The sequence below is a fragment of the Myxocyprinus asiaticus genome, chromosome 36, assembly GCF_019703515.2.
Source record: "Myxocyprinus asiaticus isolate MX2 ecotype Aquarium Trade chromosome 36, UBuf_Myxa_2, whole genome shotgun sequence".
Classification (NCBI taxonomy): Eukaryota; Metazoa; Chordata; class Actinopteri; order Cypriniformes; family Catostomidae; genus Myxocyprinus; species Myxocyprinus asiaticus.
In genome coordinates this window covers 38,978,293-39,001,130 of record NC_059379.1, presented here as the reverse complement: position 1 = coordinate 39,001,130, position 22,838 = coordinate 38,978,293, and the positions used below count along the sequence as shown (strand labels likewise).

The 22,838-nt window shown below is 38.6% G+C and overlaps 1 protein-coding gene across 1 annotated transcript in view; it reads right to left on the bottom strand.

Annotated features, from left to right (window-relative positions):
* The window catches only part of LOC127427125 (SH3 and cysteine-rich domain-containing protein 2-like), an 83,105-nt gene that overhangs the window by 46,869 nt on the left and 13,398 nt on the right, over positions 1-22,838 (bottom strand). The window contains exons 2-3 of the mRNA XM_051674521.1: positions 19,005-19,383; positions 18,658-18,752 (exon numbers count right to left, since the gene is read on the bottom strand). Coding sequence (XP_051530481.1) covers positions 18,658-18,752; positions 19,005-19,383 — 474 coding nt within the window. The remainder of the gene's footprint in view (positions 1-18,657; positions 18,753-19,004; positions 19,384-22,838) is intronic.

Sequence of the window (22,838 nt, the reverse complement as noted above, 5' to 3'; positions counted from 1 at the left end):
TTCAGTGTGCCAACATGGCAACCTCCACCACCCCACTGCCACCAGTTTAGTCCCCTCCTGCATGGGGGTAGGCTCCTCGCCCCTGCCTCCTATCTCCGGCAGGATCTGACGGTTCCGAGTACAACTACTTCGAACCGCCAGACAGGGCTTATGCCAAAGAGAGACATTACATTTCTGTTTCATATTCATCAAATAAATGTCATCTTAAACTTTATTCAAGTCTGCGAGTCTTCCTGTTAGAACTACACTTACGCTTACATTTCCATTAGATTTCAAGTGTCATCTTTCATTAGCATAACCAGGAAAATACTGTCAATGGCCTTATCATTTGAAAAGCCTGCTGATGGCAAACTTCTCCACTGGGCTTTCAATTTATCAATTTGGCATGAGAAAAAATACACTGGCAATTCCATTAGTCGTGGCCTGTTTATGGCAGATATCACAGACTTTGGGAAGTTGATCTCCAATTTGAACAACATTTCCAACTAAGCAGATAAGCGCACCTGGTACTGTGTCAGCGCTTCTTATAGAAAATCCATGCACCATGATGCAATTCTCTCCTTCATGTCAGGTTCCAAACTACCCTCCCCCAATCGCCTCAGGAATGTGGTACCTAGGTCCGCATCCATACTGCCGCTGCGATGAATTTCTCACAGCAAATGTTCATGATGGCAAACTTTCTTCTTGTACTGACTCTGCACACAGCTCTTTGTCACACCTGATGTACTTCAACATTTACTAGTTTTTCCTCTCTCACTCACATTAGAGATAGGTGGCAGATCCTTAGAGTGACAGGGCACATTTTCACTCTGCCACACTCTTCCCTCCTGGAGAAGACAAGCCATGGTTGGTGATGAATGGTATTTGGGTATCTGTCCAGGAGTTCCTTCCTGTCCTCCATTTCCCCTTTTTGAATTGACACCTTGAAGTGTCGTGTTCTTGAGGACAGGTGACAGTGACTTGTTGTATTTTGTCAGCTTGATGCTTCACACACGAAGTTCCTCATGTCGGTCCACACTCTTGGACAGAATGCTACAGTCCCTCTTTGAGTCACTTGTTGGTCTTTTAGACTTCTACATATATACTCATGGGGTTGGCATGAAGATTTTGGAGGACCTTGGCAATGAGGTCGCTGGGGATGTGGATGAAATGGTGAACCTCAGTATGAGCTCAGTATTCACCCAGGAGTCAATATCCTGGACTGGGCATAGCGGTTTTACATAAGTAGGTAAGTGAGCTTTCTTTACCACAATGTTCATGAAGGGCTTTCCGTCCACACTGACTAATTTCAATGCAGGTTGAGGGGGAGGAAAAGAACACAAAAGTGTAAGCTTTGGTTTTCACTCCATGCTGGTGGGTACTTCTTCTATAATGATGGATTCTTGGGCTGATGATTGTGTAGAAGGGAAAGCTGAAGTGAAGAGGGGACAGTTACCAGGCGAATGATGCCCACTGCACCAAGGTAGCCTTCACTTTTTTATGTTCCTCGGAAATTATCAATTTTGCTGCATTTCTATGGTCGTCCATCTCTGTTTCAACCTGTTGTTTGGTTGTAGATAGGATGGTGAAAATCTGTCGCTGGTTGTTCACCATCGTCTCAGCAATAGTGTGGATTTTTTGTTGTTTGATCTCCTTTCCCAAAGTTGGAACTATTCCATGGAAGTCATAGTTTGGAATGGAAGATGAAGATAAACCTGGCTGCAGAAGTTCCTGGTGATGGGGATGAAGTGTTTGACTGGGCAGGGGCATGAAGAAAGGTAGGGATGCAAAGTGGTGGAAGACTTTTGACGATGAACAGGTGGAGTGCCTAAATCAGGAGCTTCAATCTCCACTACTGTTAATTGTGGGGCTTGGGAATCTGCCATGGTTCAAGGGGAAATGTAGTTTGCATGTATCCAATAAAGTTTTTGACTGCAAACTCATTGTCCACAGCAGTTTCAGTCTATTATTGAGTGTGAATAGTGTGGTAATTGGTAACACACTTCAATTTGCACCTTTAAATGTATCATTTACTTTACAACACATTCCAACACAGTTTTTGTTACAATTTCACACAAATTTTTCACAGAACAAAATTGAGTTTGAGTTCAAGTTGTTTCTCAGTTCCCATTCAAGAGTGAAATTCACAATACCATTCAAATTTTTTTTTCAAGTTTCAAGTTTTGCAACAGTGGCAGCCCCCCAAATAATTTTAAACAAATCATACAAATAAATAATATTAAATTAATTAACAAATTTGGGCGTCAGACAGGGCTAAGTTTGTCAAAAGAGAATTTTCCTAGATAACTCCTCAAAGCCACCACTCACAGCAATATCAGAAAAGATCTCTTTAAAAAGGAAGACAATGTCCATAAACAGAGAAAATACAAGTGTCTGGTGATTAGGGTTTTTGATCTGTAGGCCAATCCATGATAAATGGGCAGCAAGGGCATCTGTCAGCTCCACAAATCCAAGATAGGTACTAATATACAGTACTTGTTTTTTCTGTGTGGTATTTCACGCATACACAGAGTTTTTTTCAGTGATACGTCCTTGCTTTCATCGAGATAAAGGGAATAAGGTGACTTATCATTATACAGTACTCAATCAGTTCTTCTCTGAGATGTGGCGTGAGGACAGATTTGATCACTGTCGTGTCGACAAATTGTCAACCACTTTAATTGAAGTACTAATCGAAGAAATTTGCCACTCATTATTTTCACATGCAAATGAGCTTGTGATTTGTCGCAAATGTTTGCCAGAAGATTGCAGCTCTTAACCGGTAGTGGTGAACTTCCGGCAAACCTTTGGCAACAATAGACAATTTGCCGCAAGTTTGCTGCAAAGCTCATTTGCATGTGAACATTTTCTGAGGCGAATTTGTGGCAAGTTTCTAAATTTTTCTAAGGGCCGGCTGCCACCACGACACTGGAAATACTTTACCGCTTTGTGCAAAGTGGGACTTGAGTTTTTATTTTGTGCAGACATGTTCTTTTATGTCTTTAACTGTGATTTCAGAGTTACAATATTTACAATATTTATGTGATCTACAGTTTGAGAGTGTTGCTGTCCTGCTCTTTACAGCACAACTTCTTATATTTAGCCCACTATGGCATAGTGATCACTTGAATATGCAGCTAAAATAGGTCCCTTTCCACAGTAAAAAAAATAAATAAATTATTTACGAGTCATCACAGCCCACCAACGCAAGAAGGCAAATGACTGACAGGTAGAAGTGTTTTTTTGAATGTATGTGCATGGGTGAGCTCCAGTTTTACATGTGAAATGTCCAAAGAGGGATGACTGTTGTGCCGAAATTGGTGACCTATCGAAATCTGTGACTAGAGGCCATTGTTCAGTAAGTTTTCATGTGAGAACGCGTCCACTGCTCGTGCTCAGTGAGTGTCACCGCACGCTAACAAGTGACGTGAGAAATAGGCGTGTCGAGGGGGTGGGGCTGTTTAATGCGAACAGATTTCTTAGACACATTCTACGACAAGCAATCCATATAACATTGTGTTTTACTTTTAATATTGTTGTTCTTAATTACTTGTATTATTCCATTTTTATTCTTTATATGTGCACGAAATACATTTATTTGTAATATTTGTATTATTGTCTTTGTTCTTCGTCTTACATCTATTAGCCACATACTCTGGTGATATATCCTCCCAGTGTCCCCTTCATTGGTCTATGAAAAGCAAGTATACCAATGCTGACAGTGGAATATTAAATTATATTGATGTTAGAGGTTACCGAAATTTGTTACCCCTCTTTATTCTCAACTAAATGTGTCTAATGATCACCAAACTTATTCAGGTGATGTCTAATCTCTTATGTGTTATCCTCTAAAAGATTTATTCCTGTGGTATATGACCATGTTTAGACGGAGGGTCATCATGAAACTGACATTGACATTGACAGCCCTCCTTATGTTACAGCTGACATCACCGGAAGACGCCCTGGTAAATGAGCTTGAGTAATATAAAACAGGTCCAAAAAGTGCACAACTCTTCAGATACTGCCTCACTGCCAATGGCACCTTTATGGGGGGCGTTTACGGCATCTACAATACTGCTGACATTTTTCTTTACTTATTCCTGCTAAGAATTTGTAACCAATAAAAATAAGCTTTCATTGTTGAGATTCCCTTGGGAGGCTTCATCTGCTGACTTTGAGTCCTTAAGCAAGAACAGAGGAGTCTTCAGTTTCAATTCATAAGTAAAGTTGAGTTGATTATGATTTAGGTTAGATTCAACTATCTCTACATCACTTGAAAAAAGAATAGGGTAAAAGGAGTAAGATAAATGTACACACTGCACAACAATACAAAACAAAAGAAGACTTTAATATAATGCAACTCTTAACAATAACTGTATATCAAACTGTTGTCAGCCCTGCTCAATCTTTTACAAAACAAATAAACCAATGGAAGTCTATATACAGCACTGTACATATGTATGTGAAATGCATGCTGGGCAAAGGAAATTGTTGTCATTCCCAACACAATCCTGATGGAACCATCTGCTGCAGTTGTCACATTGAATCTGTACAAAAAAATCTGAAAGATTAAAAGGCACAAAAAAATTATATCAAACAGCTTGAGTAAACAATCCACAAAACAGCACCTAATAAACACCCAGTATGCTCAAAATGTTTTTGAATTTTGTACAAAACTGAACACAAAAGTTAAACAAATACTTTAAAGTCTTCAAACTATTACTGTAAATAACAATTAATGGTAAAATAACCATTGAAATCAAGCACAATGTATAGTTATTGTGATTTTTTGGTAATGATTGAACCAATTAATGTTAGGTATACATGCCAGACATTTTTGTAAAATCTAACATGTGCAAGGGAAAAATAATTCCATACACTCTTCCATGTACACGCTTCACCTTGGAATTTTCACATAATTTTCATTAGTAAGTAAGGAGTTATTTAGCAGAAACTTTTATCCAAAGGTACTTTCAGTATATTTGTTAGACATCACCTGAATGAGTTTGGTGATCATTTGACACATTTAGTTGAGAATAAAGAGGGGTAACAGATTTCGGTAACCTTTAATGTACTGTCAGATTTGATGACCCTGCTGTTTCTCTATACTTTGTCACATACAACAGGAATAAATCTATTAGAGGATAACACAGAAGAGATTAGACATCACCTGAATGAGTTTGGTGATCATTAGACACACTTAGTTGAGATTAAAGAGGGGTAACAGATTTTGGCAGCCTCTAATATCAACATAATTTAAAATTCCAATGTCAGCATTGGTGTACCTGCTTTTCATAGACCAATGAAGTCAATCTTGTGTTGAACCAGTAAACTTATTTGGCTTGCTGTCCGTATACTGGAGGGCTCGGAGCTCGAGACTCGACTCAAGTCCTGATTACCCCCCCGGACTTTACTTATTTAGATAATGAATCTAGAGAATAGGTGGAGATGGGGTGGAGGTGGGATGTCAGGAGAGTTGTCACAGGAAGCAGGTAAGCAGTGGAAAAATATACTCCTGCTCTCGGGCTGTGATTTATCAAATTAAAATTAACATGCTCCTCCTGAACGTTAATTAACTCCATGACACTGAGAAGATATATCACCAGAGTACGTGGCTAATACACTGAGGGCCAAAAGTTTGGAATAGTGTACAAATTTTGCTCTTATGGCAAGACATTGGTACTTTTATTCACCAAAGTGGCATTCATCTGATCACAATGTATAGTCAGGACATTAATAATGTGAAAAATTACAATTACAATTTGAAAAAAAAAAGTCAGAACTTCTTAAACTACTTCAAGAGTTCTCATCAAAAAAATCCTCCACATGCAGCAATGACAGCTTTACAGATCCTTTGCATTCTAGCTGTCAGTTTGTCCACATACTTAGGTGACATTTCACCCCACACTTCCTGTAGCACTTGCCATAGATGTGGCTGTATTGTCGGGCACTTCTCACGCACCTTACAGTCTAGCTGATCCCACAAAAGCTCAATGGGGTTAAGATCCATAACACTCTTTTCCAATTATCTGTTGTCCAATGTCTGTGTTTCTTTGCCCACTCTAAACTCTTCTCTTTTTTTCTGTTTCAAAAGTGGCTTTTTCTTTGCAATTCTTCCCATAAGGCCTGCACCCCTGAGTCTTCTCTTTACTGTTGTACATGAAACTGGTGTTGAGCGGGTAGAATTCAATGAAGCTGTCAGCTGAGGACATGTGAGGTGTCTATTTCTCAAACTAGGGACTCTGATGTACTTATCCTCTTGTTTAGTTGTACATCTGGCCGTCCACATCTCTTTCTGTCCTTGTTAGAGCCAGTTGTCCTTTGTCTTTGAAGACTGTAGTGTACACCTTTGTATGAAATCTTCAGTTTTTTGGCAATTTCAAGCATCGTATAGCCTTCATTCCTCAAAACAATGATTGACTGATGAGTTTCTAGAGGAAGCTGTTTCTTTTTTGCCATTTTCGACCTAATATTGACCTTAAGACATGCCAGTCTATTGCATACTGTGGCAACTCAAAAACAAACACAAAGACAACATTAAGCTTCATTTAACAAACCAAATAGCTTTCAGCAGTGTTTGATATAATGGCAAGTGATTTCCTTGTACCAAATTAGCAATTTAGCATGATTACTCAAGGATAAGGTGTTGGAGTGATGCTGTCTCAACTCACCTGTTTCTCATGTCACTTGTTAGCGCGCGGTGATGCTCACTGAGCACGAGCACTGGATGCGTTCTCACACAAAAACTTAATGAACAGTGGCCTCTAGTCACAGATTTCGATAGGTCACCAATTTCGGCACAACACCGGCTCGTCACGTTAATGGGCTCTCCTCTCTCATTTGGCTTAAAGCCAAAATGTTCCCACATCGGAGCTGTGGAATGCGGCTTTGAAACCAAGTCCATTTGGACATATTCTTCCAAACTTTCTGCTGGAATTATGCAGTTGTTGGGAAAAACACCTATTAAAACATCTATTAGCCTCCAGTAACACGTAATCTTCACCTGTCGCTGTCTGCTCCGTGTGTGTGGAGGAGCTGCCTGAGCCCCGCCTCCGACACAGAGAGCAGATGAGAGGACAGAAGCAGCGCGACTGGCTTAAATGTTAGAGACATTCATTCTTATGTAAACAAACAAGCATATAAACACAATGGGCAATTTCGAGATCAGCAAAAATGATCGAGGTCATGTCCATATATCGAACAATAAGTCGATAACGTAATTATTGTGACAGGTCTACGTGTGATCAAGTTGGAGGACTGTACTGCACATTATTTTTCTGTGATTTAAAAAAAAACATTTATCAACATGTTAGAATGTATTAAAATAACATGACCTAACAAAATGGTGAGGAAAAACTTTGCTATCTGTTTAAAAAACAGCCCAAATTTAATCAACTTGACCAATGCATTTTTCTCCAGTCAGGCATGATCAAAAGTAGCCCAATTAGGTGGAAACCCTCCCAGTCTGGCAACACTGTTTAAAAAGTCAGAATTTCTCTGGAAAATTAAAAGAAATTAGCCATACCTTTTTGCATTCTGATTTGTGTTCATCTGCTATTTACAGAATCAGTTTAACTTTGAAAATATTTCTGTCTCGCCCTGCAAGCAACGTATTATTTATTATATTTATTCACAATACACATCATTTCAAAGCAGCTTTACGGAAGGTCATGCCTTAATGTCTTTTGGCCCCCAATGAGCAAGCCAAATGAGAATATGCAGAGTTCACACTACACAATATTTTACCCCTGGTTTTCCTGTCGCAAAAAATAAAATAAAAATTAAGATATAAAAAAAGAGCAGATTTAAGCCAAAACAGGGTGCTGTCCCAATTTGCAACCCTCACAAATTTCAGAGACATGTTTCAACACACTCCTTGAATCGTCTCAGATGCCCTGACATTTTCAAGCATGAAATTATATGATGAAATCTTGCAGTGTGAATAATATTAAACCTGCTTATGACAAGTATGAGTATGTGAGAATGAGAAGAGAAGGCAAGGAAATCTGGGGACCAGTCTATGGATGAGGCCACAAGAAATTCAAAATAATTAATGGATAGTTCACTTAAAAGCTAGACATGTCATTCAAAACCAGAAAGACTTTCTTCCATTATGCAATTTGTGCCAAGTCTTCTTAAGTCATACTATACATTTGTGCAGAAAGCAGGCTGACCTTTAATAATTTTTCTTTTGGGGAACTATCCTAAAAAGTTGAATCTCTTATCATTGTCTTGTCCATTTTTATCTTTTTTTATTCATTTGCAAAAAAATCATGTACAACATAAATTGCAGACAGGCCAGGCCCCGTTTTGGCAGTCACATAAAAGCAGTCAACATTTTTTGGGGATCACATGTTCTCAGTATTTTATAAGATAAAACATTTACTAGAAATAATGTTATGCAACATGTAGAGTGAAGAGATTGGATTATTTTGTCAATGGTATAGTGTAGCCAACTCAACCAAAAGTTCCCCAGCTCAAAATTGTGTTTTTGATCTTTTTTTTCTTTTCTTTTCTTTTTTTCTGTTGAAAGAGATACATACATGTTTATGAAAGCCAAAATATTAAATGCCATGGATATTTACTTCAAAGCCACCACAAAGTCAATATTTATTAAATAATTAAAAAAAATTGTTGAGGGGTAAAAATGACAATTTTCAACTATGATTTTACAGTAAAAAAATAACCTTAGAAACGTGCCAACATAATTATTTAATTTTTACACATGGTTAGATATATTACTAAAATCAGTTGACTTCAGCAACTCTTGTTGCATTGTCATTGGTCCAAAAAATGAAGAAAAAAAACATGTTTGTGTTGTTTTTCCAAAGTTGAAATGCCTATAACTCCAGAGGTATTAAATTTATCTTAATATCCTTTTATATTCTGGTTCAGAACAAACTTTCTTTTTGGTATATGTATTTGAAAGGCACTATATGGTTAAATCCCAGAGATATGGGGCTCTCAATGTGACTCCATCTGTAAATTGTTAAATTTTACCCATTTTTAATGGTCAAAAACCAAATCTGGGTGACATGGTATGATGCTAGATTTTCTTCTCCAACAAAACAAAGGTCCAAAATACAAATAATGAAATGAATAATGTGTAATGAGATGTACCTTGGTTTTATTTATTCACATAATGTCAAAATCTCGATTTTTGAGGGTCAACAAATACACTATTATTAAGAATAAGTGACACATGTATGTGCCATGTTAGTTCAATTAGTGCTATATCTATATCTAGTTTTTGTATTTCAGAAAAGTACATCTGCAAAGCTCTGGAAAATATCATACAGGGTCCAGACATCGAAGTGCTGAAATGCAACTTTATTTGTACAAATTTTCTTATTATACTTGCACTTGGTGGGATGGTCCTTTATTTTTCTTTAGAAAAAGTATTAACAAAATAAAACATTTTAGCTGGGGAAGTGTTTCTTTTATTTGGTTGATATGACATGGAATAACCCATTATGCTGTTTACTAGAAACATCATTCAAAGGCAAAGGCTGCTCTCAACAGTACTGTAGACAGCAAAGCAATGATATCTTCTTATATAACTGGTTTTGGCCAAAATCTAAGGTACGGGGTTCCCACTCTTTTCAACCAATGAATTTCCATGATTTTTCCATGGCTTGAAAGCTAAATTCCATGCCCATACATTTAGCCTTTCATTCTGAAAATGGCACCGAAATCACATAATCGCAAATTAGTAAAAACAAAACCAATCAATTTTTTGATAAAAGTGGAAACCTTTAAATTTAATCCATACGAACATATTGCATGAATCCTAAAATGGGCAAGGATTAGCGTAACATCGTTGTCTCTAATTGGTCAAGCAGGGCTCAATGCTAAGGATTGTTTCTACTGGCCCGGTCGGGCCTGTGGTTCGGATTTTTACTTGGCCTTCCAAAATTTTCACTGGCCCCAACACAAAAATGAAAAATAACTGTTTGTACCATCATGGATTTAAAAAATGTGTCTGAAGCGATTATAAAAAAAAAAAAAAAACTATATTGTTTTTAAGACAATTTCCCCCAAAATTTTATCAGATTTATAATTTGCAAGATATGATTCATGCCTTATGTAACCTCATATCAGCGCTTTACAGATAAATTCATAAATTCATCATATTAACCTCAGCTGTCCAGCCATTTACGTATGTTTTTAAGTGAAGAGTTCTGTGGAGCAAATTATGGGTTTTCCATGACCTGTTTAGTGTTGCTGTCAACTTTTAAACTAGTTTTCACAAGCAGGATCAAAGATTTATTCACTGAGTTAAAGATCTGATTATTGGCTGAACGTTATAAACATATGAATCCCTGAGAGAGGAGACCATGCTACTAAATCGGTTGTGATGTGTACAGTATATACTGTACCGTAGCTAGAAATTAGACTTAATCTGTAAATTAAAAGTGTGGGTATAAACTTGAAATTAGGCCAAACAAGACCAACACTGACTGATACAATGTGTGGATTGCTAATTTTCAACAACATGTTAAAACAAAAAAAATGGGAATTTCGCACACTGTGATTGTGAACTGTGGAATGTGCAGGCCATCAGACAGTCCTTATTGTCAAGCCCTGGGTCAGGTATTCTACATACATGATATATTTTAAACTCTTCATTGTGTGTTTTTAATCCAGTGCAACATAACACCCTGGTTAAATATTTTAGGATAGAGCATAATAAATAAAATATATATTAACTATAAAAAAATTCCATGATTTTTTCCATGACTTTGAAGATTTTATTATTTTCCATGACTTTTCCAGGCATGGAAATCACAATTTTAAAATTCCCTGATATTTGCAGGTTTTCCATGACCGTGGTAACCCTGAAGGTAGCATTGCATGTTTCCTTCATAGTGCATTGCAACAATTTCAGTGATTACATTTCTCCAAGAGTAGCCCTCCTGGACTACACTTCCCATAATTCCCTGCCCTCAACACTGCCAGCTGTCCTTGATTGTCCTCACCTGTGTTTCATTAACTTATTAGTCTTTGTGTATAATGCCATGATTTCTGTTCAGTCCTTGTCAGTTGTTATGTGTTTTGACCTCCTGTGTATGACCAGTGCCCTTCGTGAATGTTTCCTTTGTTCCTGTGTTTACCCCGTTATTTTGTACTTTGTTTACTTCACTTCATTAAACTCTTTTTAGCCGCACTTAGATCCAGCTCTTGTTACTTCCTTCATAACGTGACGTCAAACATTACAGAAACATTGACAACAATTAAGTACATATATACGTAAATTGCATTCAATATTGAAAAGTAATAAAAATAGTTAAATCCAATTAATATGAGTGTTTATTTCTTAGAATCAATTGAGAGTTAAGTGTCCTGTGCAGTTACCGTAAGTAGCACTATTTTGTGTGGGGCACATGCGTGGAGTTGCTTCCAGTGTAGAGCTTTAAATAACTGAAGAGGCTCCATTTTGTTAGAAAACTGCCTTTAATGTAACTTCTTGCAGAAAAGAACAGCTTAGACCAGCATTAATTTACTTGCTGGCCCACACTGGTTAATACTGGTTAGTGCTGGACTAGCTGGTGGACCAGCGTAACCATTCTGGTGGAGCTGGTTGATCAAGAAGTCTAATAGCTAAACACAATTTTATGATCTGAGACACAGAGATAGACCAAAACAATGTTCAGACCACAATACAAGACAGCCAAGTCAGTAGTTATAATCGAAATAGACCAAGTTTTATAATAAAACATCTCATAACACCAAAGCACCATGCAAACAAAATAGTCCAGCCTACAACAGTTGCGATAAATTAAAGAAATTACACCACAGCCTATTTGCATTTATGTAGCTTAAGCCTATACACTTAGCAAAGATGCATCGCCACATCAAAAGCTCTTCAATTCCAACAACTCAATAATAAAACAAGCAAAACTATGACACACCAATAAAAACAACACCAGTTACAACACCGCTATTGTTAGTATTCGCAATAGCATGCCCTGCTCTTTCGATGCCTGTGTCTCGTTAGGCCCATTCGCGCCTCCTACCACCTCACTTATGTCTCTCCACACTGATTCGCAGATGTTGGTCGAAGTTGATGATGGCTCTTTAAACACTTTCTTATATCCATGCTGCTACTACTCAGAACACTGACAAAATTAGATTTTGAAACTGCAGCGCGCGCAGGAATCATGTGTTACTTAAAGTTTTGACTGCTGTTGTTGATTATGCTTGGGGCCATTGGCTATTGTTTTCGAATAATTAATGAGGTAGGTCTGTGCAAGGTTTGGGGACTATTTGTGGATGCTATTACTTGTCATTTGTTAGTAATTTGGGGTTATAATTCTGTTTTAAGTTCTGTTTAGTGTAAAATATGTAGTTTTATGTTAAATGACAATGTGTTATTTTACTGTAAGTTACCTATTTTAAGTTACCTAAAATTCTAGCATGGTTAAGCGAAGAGAGGAAATGATTTCCAAAGGCTAATTTACTAATTGATCGTTTCTTGCTTATGGGGGGCACGATGTGTCTTTTGTTGGGGGGGGGGCACTGCAATATGCCTCATGATACCCGTTCTTGGGTGCAATATCATATAAAAGTGTATCATGTCTATTCTTCCTTCTCTAAAAATTCAGGCTTTTCCAGGACAACAATATATTTTTCTCTACTCTAACCCTTGCTACTGCTCTCTCATTTTTCATCACAGAATGTGTTTTCTGTGTGAAAACCATTTCGCACACACACACACACACACATAAACACAAGGGTCTAAAGGAGTCTGTTGACCTACTTTGAGTAAACGTGAGGTAATTATAAAAGTGCCTGTTCAGCCAGTGAGGAGCAGATTGTGTTTTCATTATGTAGACAGTATGTGTGTAATGAAGAGAAGAGAGAGTTTATGTTCTGGAACAAATAATCACATTTAATAGAGAGCTCAAGCACTATGGGAAAATGTCTGTAATTAATTGAAAGCAGAAAGAAGCTCTTTTACAAAATTTGCTATCTAGACAGCATTTGAAGGGATCATAGATACTCTCCATGCAGCATAGAACATGCTTTAACGTGCACGCGCGCTCAAACGGGACAGAGCCCAAGTATTGTCCCCACAGTAAAAAAAAAAAGCGCAGTTTCCCCCATTATTTTGCGTTTAGAGATGAAGCGCTGAATAAAACCTAATAAACTTTGTTAAATCCCGGTTATAAATGTTGCTGGAAATCTGAGCTGCTCAGTATACAAAATGCAAGCAGGCCTATACATTTAGGTAATGTTTTTCAAAATGTAAACATTAATTCCATGTGCTACAACTGCAATTAATTTAATTCATATTTTGAATGTCATCTTGGACTTACACTGACAACTAGTGGTGTGGATTCAGCATCACTTGCAGTAGTTTTGAGTTACCAATGCAATGTAGACATTCACTATTTATACTCAACCAGGATTAATTTAATCCCTGAATGAAAGTTTCCAATAACACAATGGTTACTGAGATAAAGCAAGTAGTATTCAGCTGCTGGTGTGATTCTAACAAGGCAGGCACCATAAAAAGGACCCTCCTTATGTAAAATAAAACAGCTTTTATAAGGTTTCCGACATGATCGTGCAAGTGGTCATGATTTTATTCATGTGTTTCAATTTCAATTCTCTTCTTTAGAAGTAAAACTTTTTTAAATGAGGAACAAATTACTGAGTGCACCTTTAAGAAAGAAAAATCAAAAACAAAATTGATTGAAATAATTCAGTCATAATATTTGGGGTATTTCCCCACTTGAGCTGCAAGAGCTGAAGACTTGCATGATGAACTTTATAACAGGTTAAATACCGCACTCAAGCAAATCCTATATACACTATATTGCCAAAAGTATTCGCTCATCTGCCTTTAGATGCATATGAACTTAAGTGAAATCCCATTCTTAATCCATAGGGTTTAATATGACGTCGGCCCACCCTTTGCAGCTATAACAGCTTCAACTCTTCTGGGAAGGCTTTCCACAAGGTTTAGGAGTGCGTTTATGGGAATTTTTGAGCATTCTTCCAAAAGCGCATTTGTGAGGTCAGACACTGATGTTGGACGAGAAGGCCTGGCTCGCAGTCTTCGCTCTAATTCATCCCAAAGTTGCTCTATCGGGTTGAGGTCAGGACTCTGTGCAGGCCAGTCAAGTTCTTCCACACCAAACTCACTCATCCATGTCTTTATGGACCTTGCTTTGTGCACTGGTGCGCAGTCATGTTGGAACAGGAAGGGGCCATCCCCAAACTGTTCCCACAAAGTTGGGAGCATGGAATTGTCCAAAATCTCTTGGTACGCTGAAGCATTCAGAGTTCCTTTCACTGGAACTAAGGGGCCAAGCCCAGCTCCTGAAAAACAACCCCACACCATAATCCCCCCTCCACCAAACTTCACAGCTGGCACAATGCAGTCAGACAAGTACCGTTCTCCTGGCACCCACCAAACCCAGACTTGTCCATCAGATTGCCAGATGGAGAAGCGTGATTCATCACTCCAGAGAACGCGTCTCCACTGCTCTAGAGTCCAGTGGCGGCGTGCTTTACACCACTGCATCCGACGCTTTGCATTGCACTTGGTGATGTATGGCTTGGATGCAGCTGCTCGGTCATGGAAACCCATTCCATGAAGCTCTCTACGCACTGTTCTTGAGCTAATCTGAAGGCCACATGAACTTTGGAGGTCTGTAGTGACTGACTCTGCAGAAAGTTGGTGACCTCTGCGCACTATGCGCCTCAGCATCCGCTGACCCCGCTCTGTCATTTTACGTGGCCTACCACTTCGTGGCTGAGTTGCTGTCATTCCCAATCGCTTCCACTTTGTTATAATACCACTGACAGTTGACTGTGGAATATTTAGTAGCGAGGAAATTTCACGACTGGACTTGTTGCACAGGTGGCATCCTATCACAGAGCTCCTGAGAGCGGCCCATTCTTTCACAAATGTTTGTAGAAGCAGTCTGCATGCCTAGGTGCTTCATTTTATACACCTGTGGCCATGGAAGTGATTGGAACACCTGAATTCAATTATTTGGATGGGTGAGCGAATACTTTTGGCAATATAGTGTATGTGACATTAATCAGCTATATCCACAACAAAAACGTCATATGATAACTTACAGCTGCACAGACAATGAAAGGTGAACTTGATCTAAGTTACGCGCTATTCAGAATACATAGCTTGTGTTGTGAATAAGCTGTTTCTTTATAAACTTGCTACACATAAAGTCGTGGGCAAAGAAGGTGTGGCCGGATGTTGAGCGTGTGTGAAACCAGCAAAAAATGAACTGCCAAGCAGCCTTGTTTTACTCTACACTTTATACTCTGGGAGAGTGAAGTTAAAAAATCCTTGTCCATTGTGAATATTCAATGTAAGTGCATTCAGAAAGTATTCAGACCCCTTCATTTTTTTCACATTTTGTTATGTTGCAGCCTTATGCTAAAATGCTTTAAATTATTTATTTTTTCACAACAATCTACACTCGATACCCCATAAAGACAAAGCAAAAAAACAGATTTTTGATAACTTTGCAAATTTATTAAAAAGAAATCAACTGAAATATCACATTGACATAAATATTCAGACCCTTAACTCAGTACTTAGTTGAAGCACCTTTGGCAGCGATTACAGCCTCAAGTCTTTTTGGGTATGATGCGACAAGCTTTGCACACCTGGATTTGGAGATTTCCTGCCATTCTTCTCTGCAGATCCTCTCAAGCTCTATCAGATTGAATGGGGACCGTCAGTGGACAGCCATTTTCAGGTCTCTCCAAAGAAGTTCGATTGGGTTCAAGTCCAGGCTCTCATGGCTTGGCTTTTGCTCTGATATGCATTTTCAGCTGTGAGATCTTATATAGACAGGTGTGTGCCTTTCCAAATCATGTCCAATCAATTGAATTTGCCACAGGTGTACTCCAATCAAAGTGTAGATGGCCACACAGGCCACACAGAGGTGACTGCCAAATCAAGCAACTACCTCTTGGTCATTGCGGCGAATTCACCTGTCAAAGTACATCAAACTTAAACTCCATGCAAAATCCGTGAGGGGAAATTCCTGGCCACTGGAAGTCCATCGCACAATCGTGAATTACCATTGATATGGTTGTATTTCACCCCAAAAATTTTGCTGTTACGAAGGTAAATGTGCCGTCTCCTAAACGCAATATACTAAACTGTCAAAACGTGAGGAATTCACAACAGAGTAACTTCTAAAATGTAGCTAATACTTTAGTATATTCATTATATCGTCGCTGTCTGATAAAAAGCATGTATCTCAAAAAAAATATTCTTCAAGAGCATGGAAAAGCTCTTTTTCTCATAAACAATCTTACAAAATGAATCGAAAATAACATAATTATTCACCTTTAGCACCATAAATAGAATTCTATCATTACACATCTGTTAGTGAACTGTTCGATATTTTAATTGGACTTAACAGATATTTTAATGGACATACACGGTTTTCTTATCATGGGTTCCAATGGCGCAGGTTCAGTCAGACTCATGTCTAACTGTTCGTATTCCCAGAACTCAGTTGGTAGGTTTTCGATTGCCAGAGAATGTATTTTTGGATATAATCTGAGCTTTCACTTGCTATTTTAGGCTGAAATCAGTTTTCTAGTCCGGTTGTTGAGTGGACAGTTCGGTTCGAGACATGTTTTCCGAGTCCAACTCATAAATTGCAGAATTAGCTTCACTCATGGAGCTTTTCGAAAACGCTCTCCAAAGTGGATAATTTTGAAAACACTGTCTTCACGTTGTAGTGTGGACAGGGAAAATGGAGATATCTGAAAACAATTACGTATCTGTTGTCATGTGACGCAGTCATGTGATCCATTACCAAAAACAATCAAGATGGCGGCCCACATTGTAGCAGTGTTGTTGCCTACTATTTACTTTGAGAGCATTGTTGAATATAAATGTTACTTTGTACAACATTTACATTGCATTCCTTTAAAGGAGGCAGAAGTTTACTCAGAATTGCTGTCTGCCAGTGGAACACAAGGATAACTTTCCATACTACTATAGCATTTCCATACTGTATGTTTTAGTGTGGACGAGCAATTTTTGGAAAAAGTTTGAAAATGATAGTGTGGGCGGAGAGCATTTTGAAGACGAAAACACTGTTTTTAAATTAATCCAGATTAATGTGGACATTGCCTTGTGGAGTACATGCATTAACTGAACTTCAGATGTTTGTGCTTCACATCTGCGTTCTTGCATGTTGATATCGGACACACTCAAATAGATCCGTGAAGTTCTCGTGCTTGTATATGTCTGATCGGAGGGTTATTTCCTTTTAAAGCTGCTCGTAATGGGCAAACATTCTTTTTTTGTCTCCCCTTTTTTCTCCCCAATTTGGAATGCCCAATTCCCAATGCGCTCTAAGTCCTCGTGATGGCGTAGTGACTCGCCTCAATCCGGGTGGTGGAGGACGAACCTCAGTTGCCTCCGTGTCTGAGACCATCAATCCGCGCATCTTATCACGTGGCTTGTTAAGCGCATTACCGCGGAGACATAGCATGTGTGGAGGCTTCACGCTATTCTCCGCAGCATCCACGCACAACTCACCATGCGCCCCACCGAGAGCGAGAACCACATTACAGCGACCATGAGGAGGTTGCCCCATATGACTCTACCCTCCCTAGCAACCGGGCCAATTTGGTTGCTTTGGAGACCTGGCTGGAGTCACTCAGCATGCCCTGGATTCGAACTCGCAACACCAGGGGTGGTGTAATGGTCAAACTTGAAACTTTTGTTCTAGTGCAGCAGTTTATCGACAGAAGAGGAGGGGTGCTTTGCTGCTGTCCGGGATGCATTTAAAACAGATTGTGCTTCACCCCTTAAATGTGACGTGGTTACTGTGGCAGGCCAAGCGTGGCGGAGCAAGGATGGAGAGGAGCGAGGCCGAGGTGTGCACCTGGGGCAAATGATCTCGCCCAGCAGTGAGTGATGATGCCGTGAGTAGGCGGGGATAAAGCCGGAAGCAGAGCTGAAGTCGATAGAGAGACGCCGAGAGAGAGAGTCACCTTGAAGCTGTGTGTGTTGTCATTATGTTTTCAGTGTAATGTGGTGTTTGGATTAATGTTCGTTGAATGTGCATCTGGCTCCAGCTTTCTCCTTTCCCGACGGAACAGAGGTCTTTTACAGTCACATACATTTTTGACTACCTTCGTATCTAGTTTCAGTGATCCGGTCGGAAAACATTTTGGACAACGTTTCCACCTGTATTTAGCGCTGACCACTTATGATGGATCACCAAGTGTCTACCAATCTTACATATTAAACATATTCATCTTTATTATGTTTAATATATGTTTAAAAAATTGTATGTAGTTTACACATTTTCTAAATATTGGGTAAAAATTCCATCTGTTAAAATTGAATAAGTTTTTGTCATATTGTTTGTTGTCAACTAAAAAAAATAATTTTTTGTTGACTAAAATTAGATGCCATTATAGTCAGATATATACAATTTTATAAAATAATGAATATGACATGTTGAAATATTAACTCAATTAAAAGGACATTTTTGTCAGAAGACAAAAATTATGACTAAAATAAAAAATGTTTGAAAACTGTTAAGTATTCCAGTTGGACAATCAGTTTCCTTGTTGCTGGAATCGTATCCAGCTATCCAACACATCGCGTTAAGTCAAGAACATTTGTAGTTTTTGGTAATGTATACTGAACTGCCTCACCTTGCCATGGCAGGCTTGTTGGGAAAGCTCAGAAGAACACCAGAGATGAGCTCCTATTTTACAAGATTTACACCGCAAACCCTGCTTAGAATACCCTGGAAAGACAGAGAGAGAGAGGGAGATTTTTAAAGAGAGAAATTGCATATGATGACATTTATGAATTTTTGGTACTTGTAATCATCCTCATGTTTATTATACAAAGGAATACAAAGTTCACCCCAAAATGTTGGGTTCCACAGAAAAAAGTCATATGACTTTGGTACAACATGAGTACATTTTGACAGAATTGTAATTTTGGGGTGATCTAACCCTTTATGTGTGTATATGAGGTGTGTATCTTCATGTACCTATTATCATTTGCTTGCACAGCTGACAAACAGTTGGTCGGCGAAACACGTATTCCTGGAACGAATGTTTCTTCTCCGTGCAGGACTGTGACTTAAGCGAGGCTTTAGAACTGAGAGAGATGGAGGGACTGACAGCGGGCGACTGCGATGACAGCGACGGGTTGGGGCTGATCGATGGTGACAGCGAGGGTGAACGATCAAATGGCAGAGGACACTCTTGAAACGGTGGAGGAGATGGAGGTTCCAGAGCAGGTGGAGGATGTTCAGAGATGAAGTCTGGAGAATGCCGAGCTTCATTGCTGGTGCGCTGGAAGAAGTTGTCGACGCTTTTACTCCGCATGACAGACTTGAATGAAAGAGATCGCTTCAATCGCTGGAGCTACAGAGGAGAGACAACATCAACATTACTGATACATTCTAGAAGAGAACAGGGAACATTTTGTGTCTGGCTGTACTAATTCAAGCACTTGATGCAATCAGTACTAACCATTACATATAACCAATGACAGATTACCACTGTATTCACATTATCACAACTGCATAAGCTTAAATTAGCTCTAAGCCTTTGAGCTGAGTAAAAATATCGAGCTCCCTGATCTTCATTTGAACGATTGTTAAAGGTGAGGTAAGCGATTTTTTCATGGAAAAGTATGCAAAACAATTTTCCTACTCCCTTAAAGTTATTAATGAAATAAGTGTCCTGACATATCTCACTGGTCTCTGTGACAGCTGTAGACTTTGTAAACAACAAAAACAAATGTGTCCATGGACCACGGACATTGAGGCTTTTCATCTGTCAATCATTTTGCTTGTTCTCATAGTGTTGTATTTGAAGCAGATCATTGAGGCTATGGCTCATAATGTTTGTCAGTTGAAGGCGCTATTGTGCCACTGTTGAATTTGACAGCCACAGGAAAAAACAATGCTGCTCTTTTGCTCAGTTTTGGTGTAAAAATTACTGTATCTTTGGAGAGCAGGGTTTTGAAATGAGGGGGCATGGCTAATTCAACGGCTCAGTCACGTGAATGCTTCAGAATGCTAAAAACGCTTACAGCACCTTTAAATACCAAGGTCAATATTTTATTCTGTGCGAGTCACATTGTAGAGGGTTGCAACCAAATTCGCACTATGCAACAAAAAATGTCTGTGGCCAAAAATTTGCCACTGGCTGGTAAATTTTCAGATTTCACACACCAGTGACTGAGTAAGCAGTGAGATCCTTTCACTGTGTGATGAAAACAAAAGTTTGGTTTGAACACCCGTGTAATGTGTCCAAAGACAAGATCCATGCAATCCATTTGCCATTGAATAATGTCTCTTTTAACATCCACTCTGTTCTTTACAGTACAGTAAGTTGTTGATAAAAAAATTAAATAAAAAAAAGTGGCAATTATTGGGGTCCAAGCACATATGGAGAGAAGATGATCAAAATAATCAAATTTGACAGAATAGATCCTGTCAATGCTTTAGACCAGGGATACACAACATTTTTGACATAAAGTGCCATTTTTAATTTTCTTTTTTATTCACTGTGCCGAACACCCCCACCCCATGCATGTATATAGCCTGTATGAAACGCTTCTATTTTGCATTTTCATTACAAATTATATTATCAGCTTAACAGTTTGTGTATAAAGATTAATTGAACAATTAACATGAATTCCAGAGATTCATCATAACTGGTATGTCTTCCTTCAGCTTTAATGACAGCATGCACTGATTTTGAATCACACCCAGGGCAGTTTCATCACACTTTAATGGTGTTTAGCTGCCCATTCTGCTCATAACTACTGTAAATAAACACGCTGCATTATTATGATGGATTACAAAATGCGGCAGATTGGCATGCCACATGTGAAGGACTTTGAATAAAAAAAAATTATCTCTTTCGCTGTTGATCAACCAGTGATTAACAGTGATTAACCCTCTGCGTACCATTGGTTGCCAACCCCTGCTGTAGACAGCTGTTTTGGTGTCAAATTTCATTTTTTGATGACAGTAGCACGATTAGGATTTTCTTAATTAATAGCGCCTTCTAGCATCGAAAACTGATGAAATTTTGCCTGTGACCTCAGAATGTTCTGGTATAGAGATGCACGATACCACTTTTTGAAGACCAATAGTTTTAGGTATCAGCTGATACCAAGTACAGATATGAATAGTTTTGTGTTTATATATGTATGGCATTCTATTTGTATTTGATATCTTAATAAAGCCAATGTTAGCTTTCAGTAATTAAAAATGACAATTCAAGAACATTTTACCAGGGTATAGCTTATACCTTAAAAAGTAACCCAGCAAACAAGTATGATATGTTATTCATGCTTTAACAAGGCTACTGCATTCACGAAGTGAGCAATGCAGCCTCAGTATTGATTGATTGTTCTGGGTTTGTTGCGCTGACAGAGTTCGATGTTCATTTAATTGCTTTATACTGTGTTGTTATTGGTCTAAGTACAAGTGACAGACAATAACACCAATCCCTTTTTCCAGCATCTTCTTTTCACATAACACATATGATTTTTGGAGTCGCAGTGTTTAGGAAAATCCGGCATGAGTCTAAAGAAAACGCTCTTTTGCTCTTTGTCAAACACAAGCATTCAGAGAGAAAGAAGACGCATATATCCCATGAAGATGAACAAAATAAAAACTCATGTGCTAGTTTCAAATTGCTGTTATCTTATCTGTCAAAATGATGGAAAACATTTGGAATTTATCTGTTAAAAAAATCATGGATGGCTGACAAGCGCTTGGGAAAGTGATTTCTCGCTCACACACACACAAGCGTGCACAATTCTTGGTCATATGACATCAACACTGCACTTTTGGGCCTCTATATTTGTAACATTATCCCTACAGAGAAACATGATGGTGGCCGCTTCATGCTTGAAAACTGGATGGAGTTAGAAAAAATCTGGAGTGCAAAATAATCCTGGAGGAAAAACAGCAATTGGCGAAAGCAATGATGCTTTAAAAATTCATCTTTCAACAGGAGCAGAAACATACAGCAAAAGTAACATTGACAAGACAAAAATCCAAAAAGCTTTATGTTCTAATTTGGCCCAGTCAATGCCCAGACTCTAATGAGATGTGATGTGTTTGTGTGTGTGTGTGTGTGTCTGTGAGTGCGTGCGTGCGTGAGAGAGAGAGAGAGAGAGAGAGAGAGAGAGAGAGAGAGAGAGAGTGAGAGAGATGTGTGTGTTTCATTGTTTTATTCTGGGCTGAAAGAAGAGAGAAATATCACCCATGGGGCTAAAGATCCTAACTGACTGTGTGTGTGTATGTGTGTGTAAGGTGCACCACCAGCTATTATTAAATTAGACTGCTGAAGTCAGAGATGTTTTCAACAATTGAAGACAATCGACATACCACAGAGTGACAAGCAGAGAGAGAGAGAGAGAGAGAAAGAAATATGAAATGAGAGAACAGTGAAAATCAAGCTTAAAATATCCACTCGTTCTTGATTTTGAAGTCAAATCAATTCTGAAACTTTCTCACTCTGACATTCAATGAGACACGTGCATCCACATATAGGCACATCTTCATTCAATGTTTGTGTAACTAAGATGCTTCTGTTGGGTGGATTTATGAAGATACTATTTAGATTTTTAGTATTTAGATTTCCTTGACTGCTTATTGTAACCCACAATCTGGTGTGAGGGGGTTGGCTTTTGGGGAAAAAACCTTTGAAGGAGTAATCGAAAGCAGTTAATTGATTCTTTTTTTATTTATTTATTTTTTGCTCAACTTACAATTCTATTTTTATTAAGAAATAAGCACTGTAGTCATGAGGTATTTGCTTGGTTTGCCATGTTGATCCGACCAATGCTTATG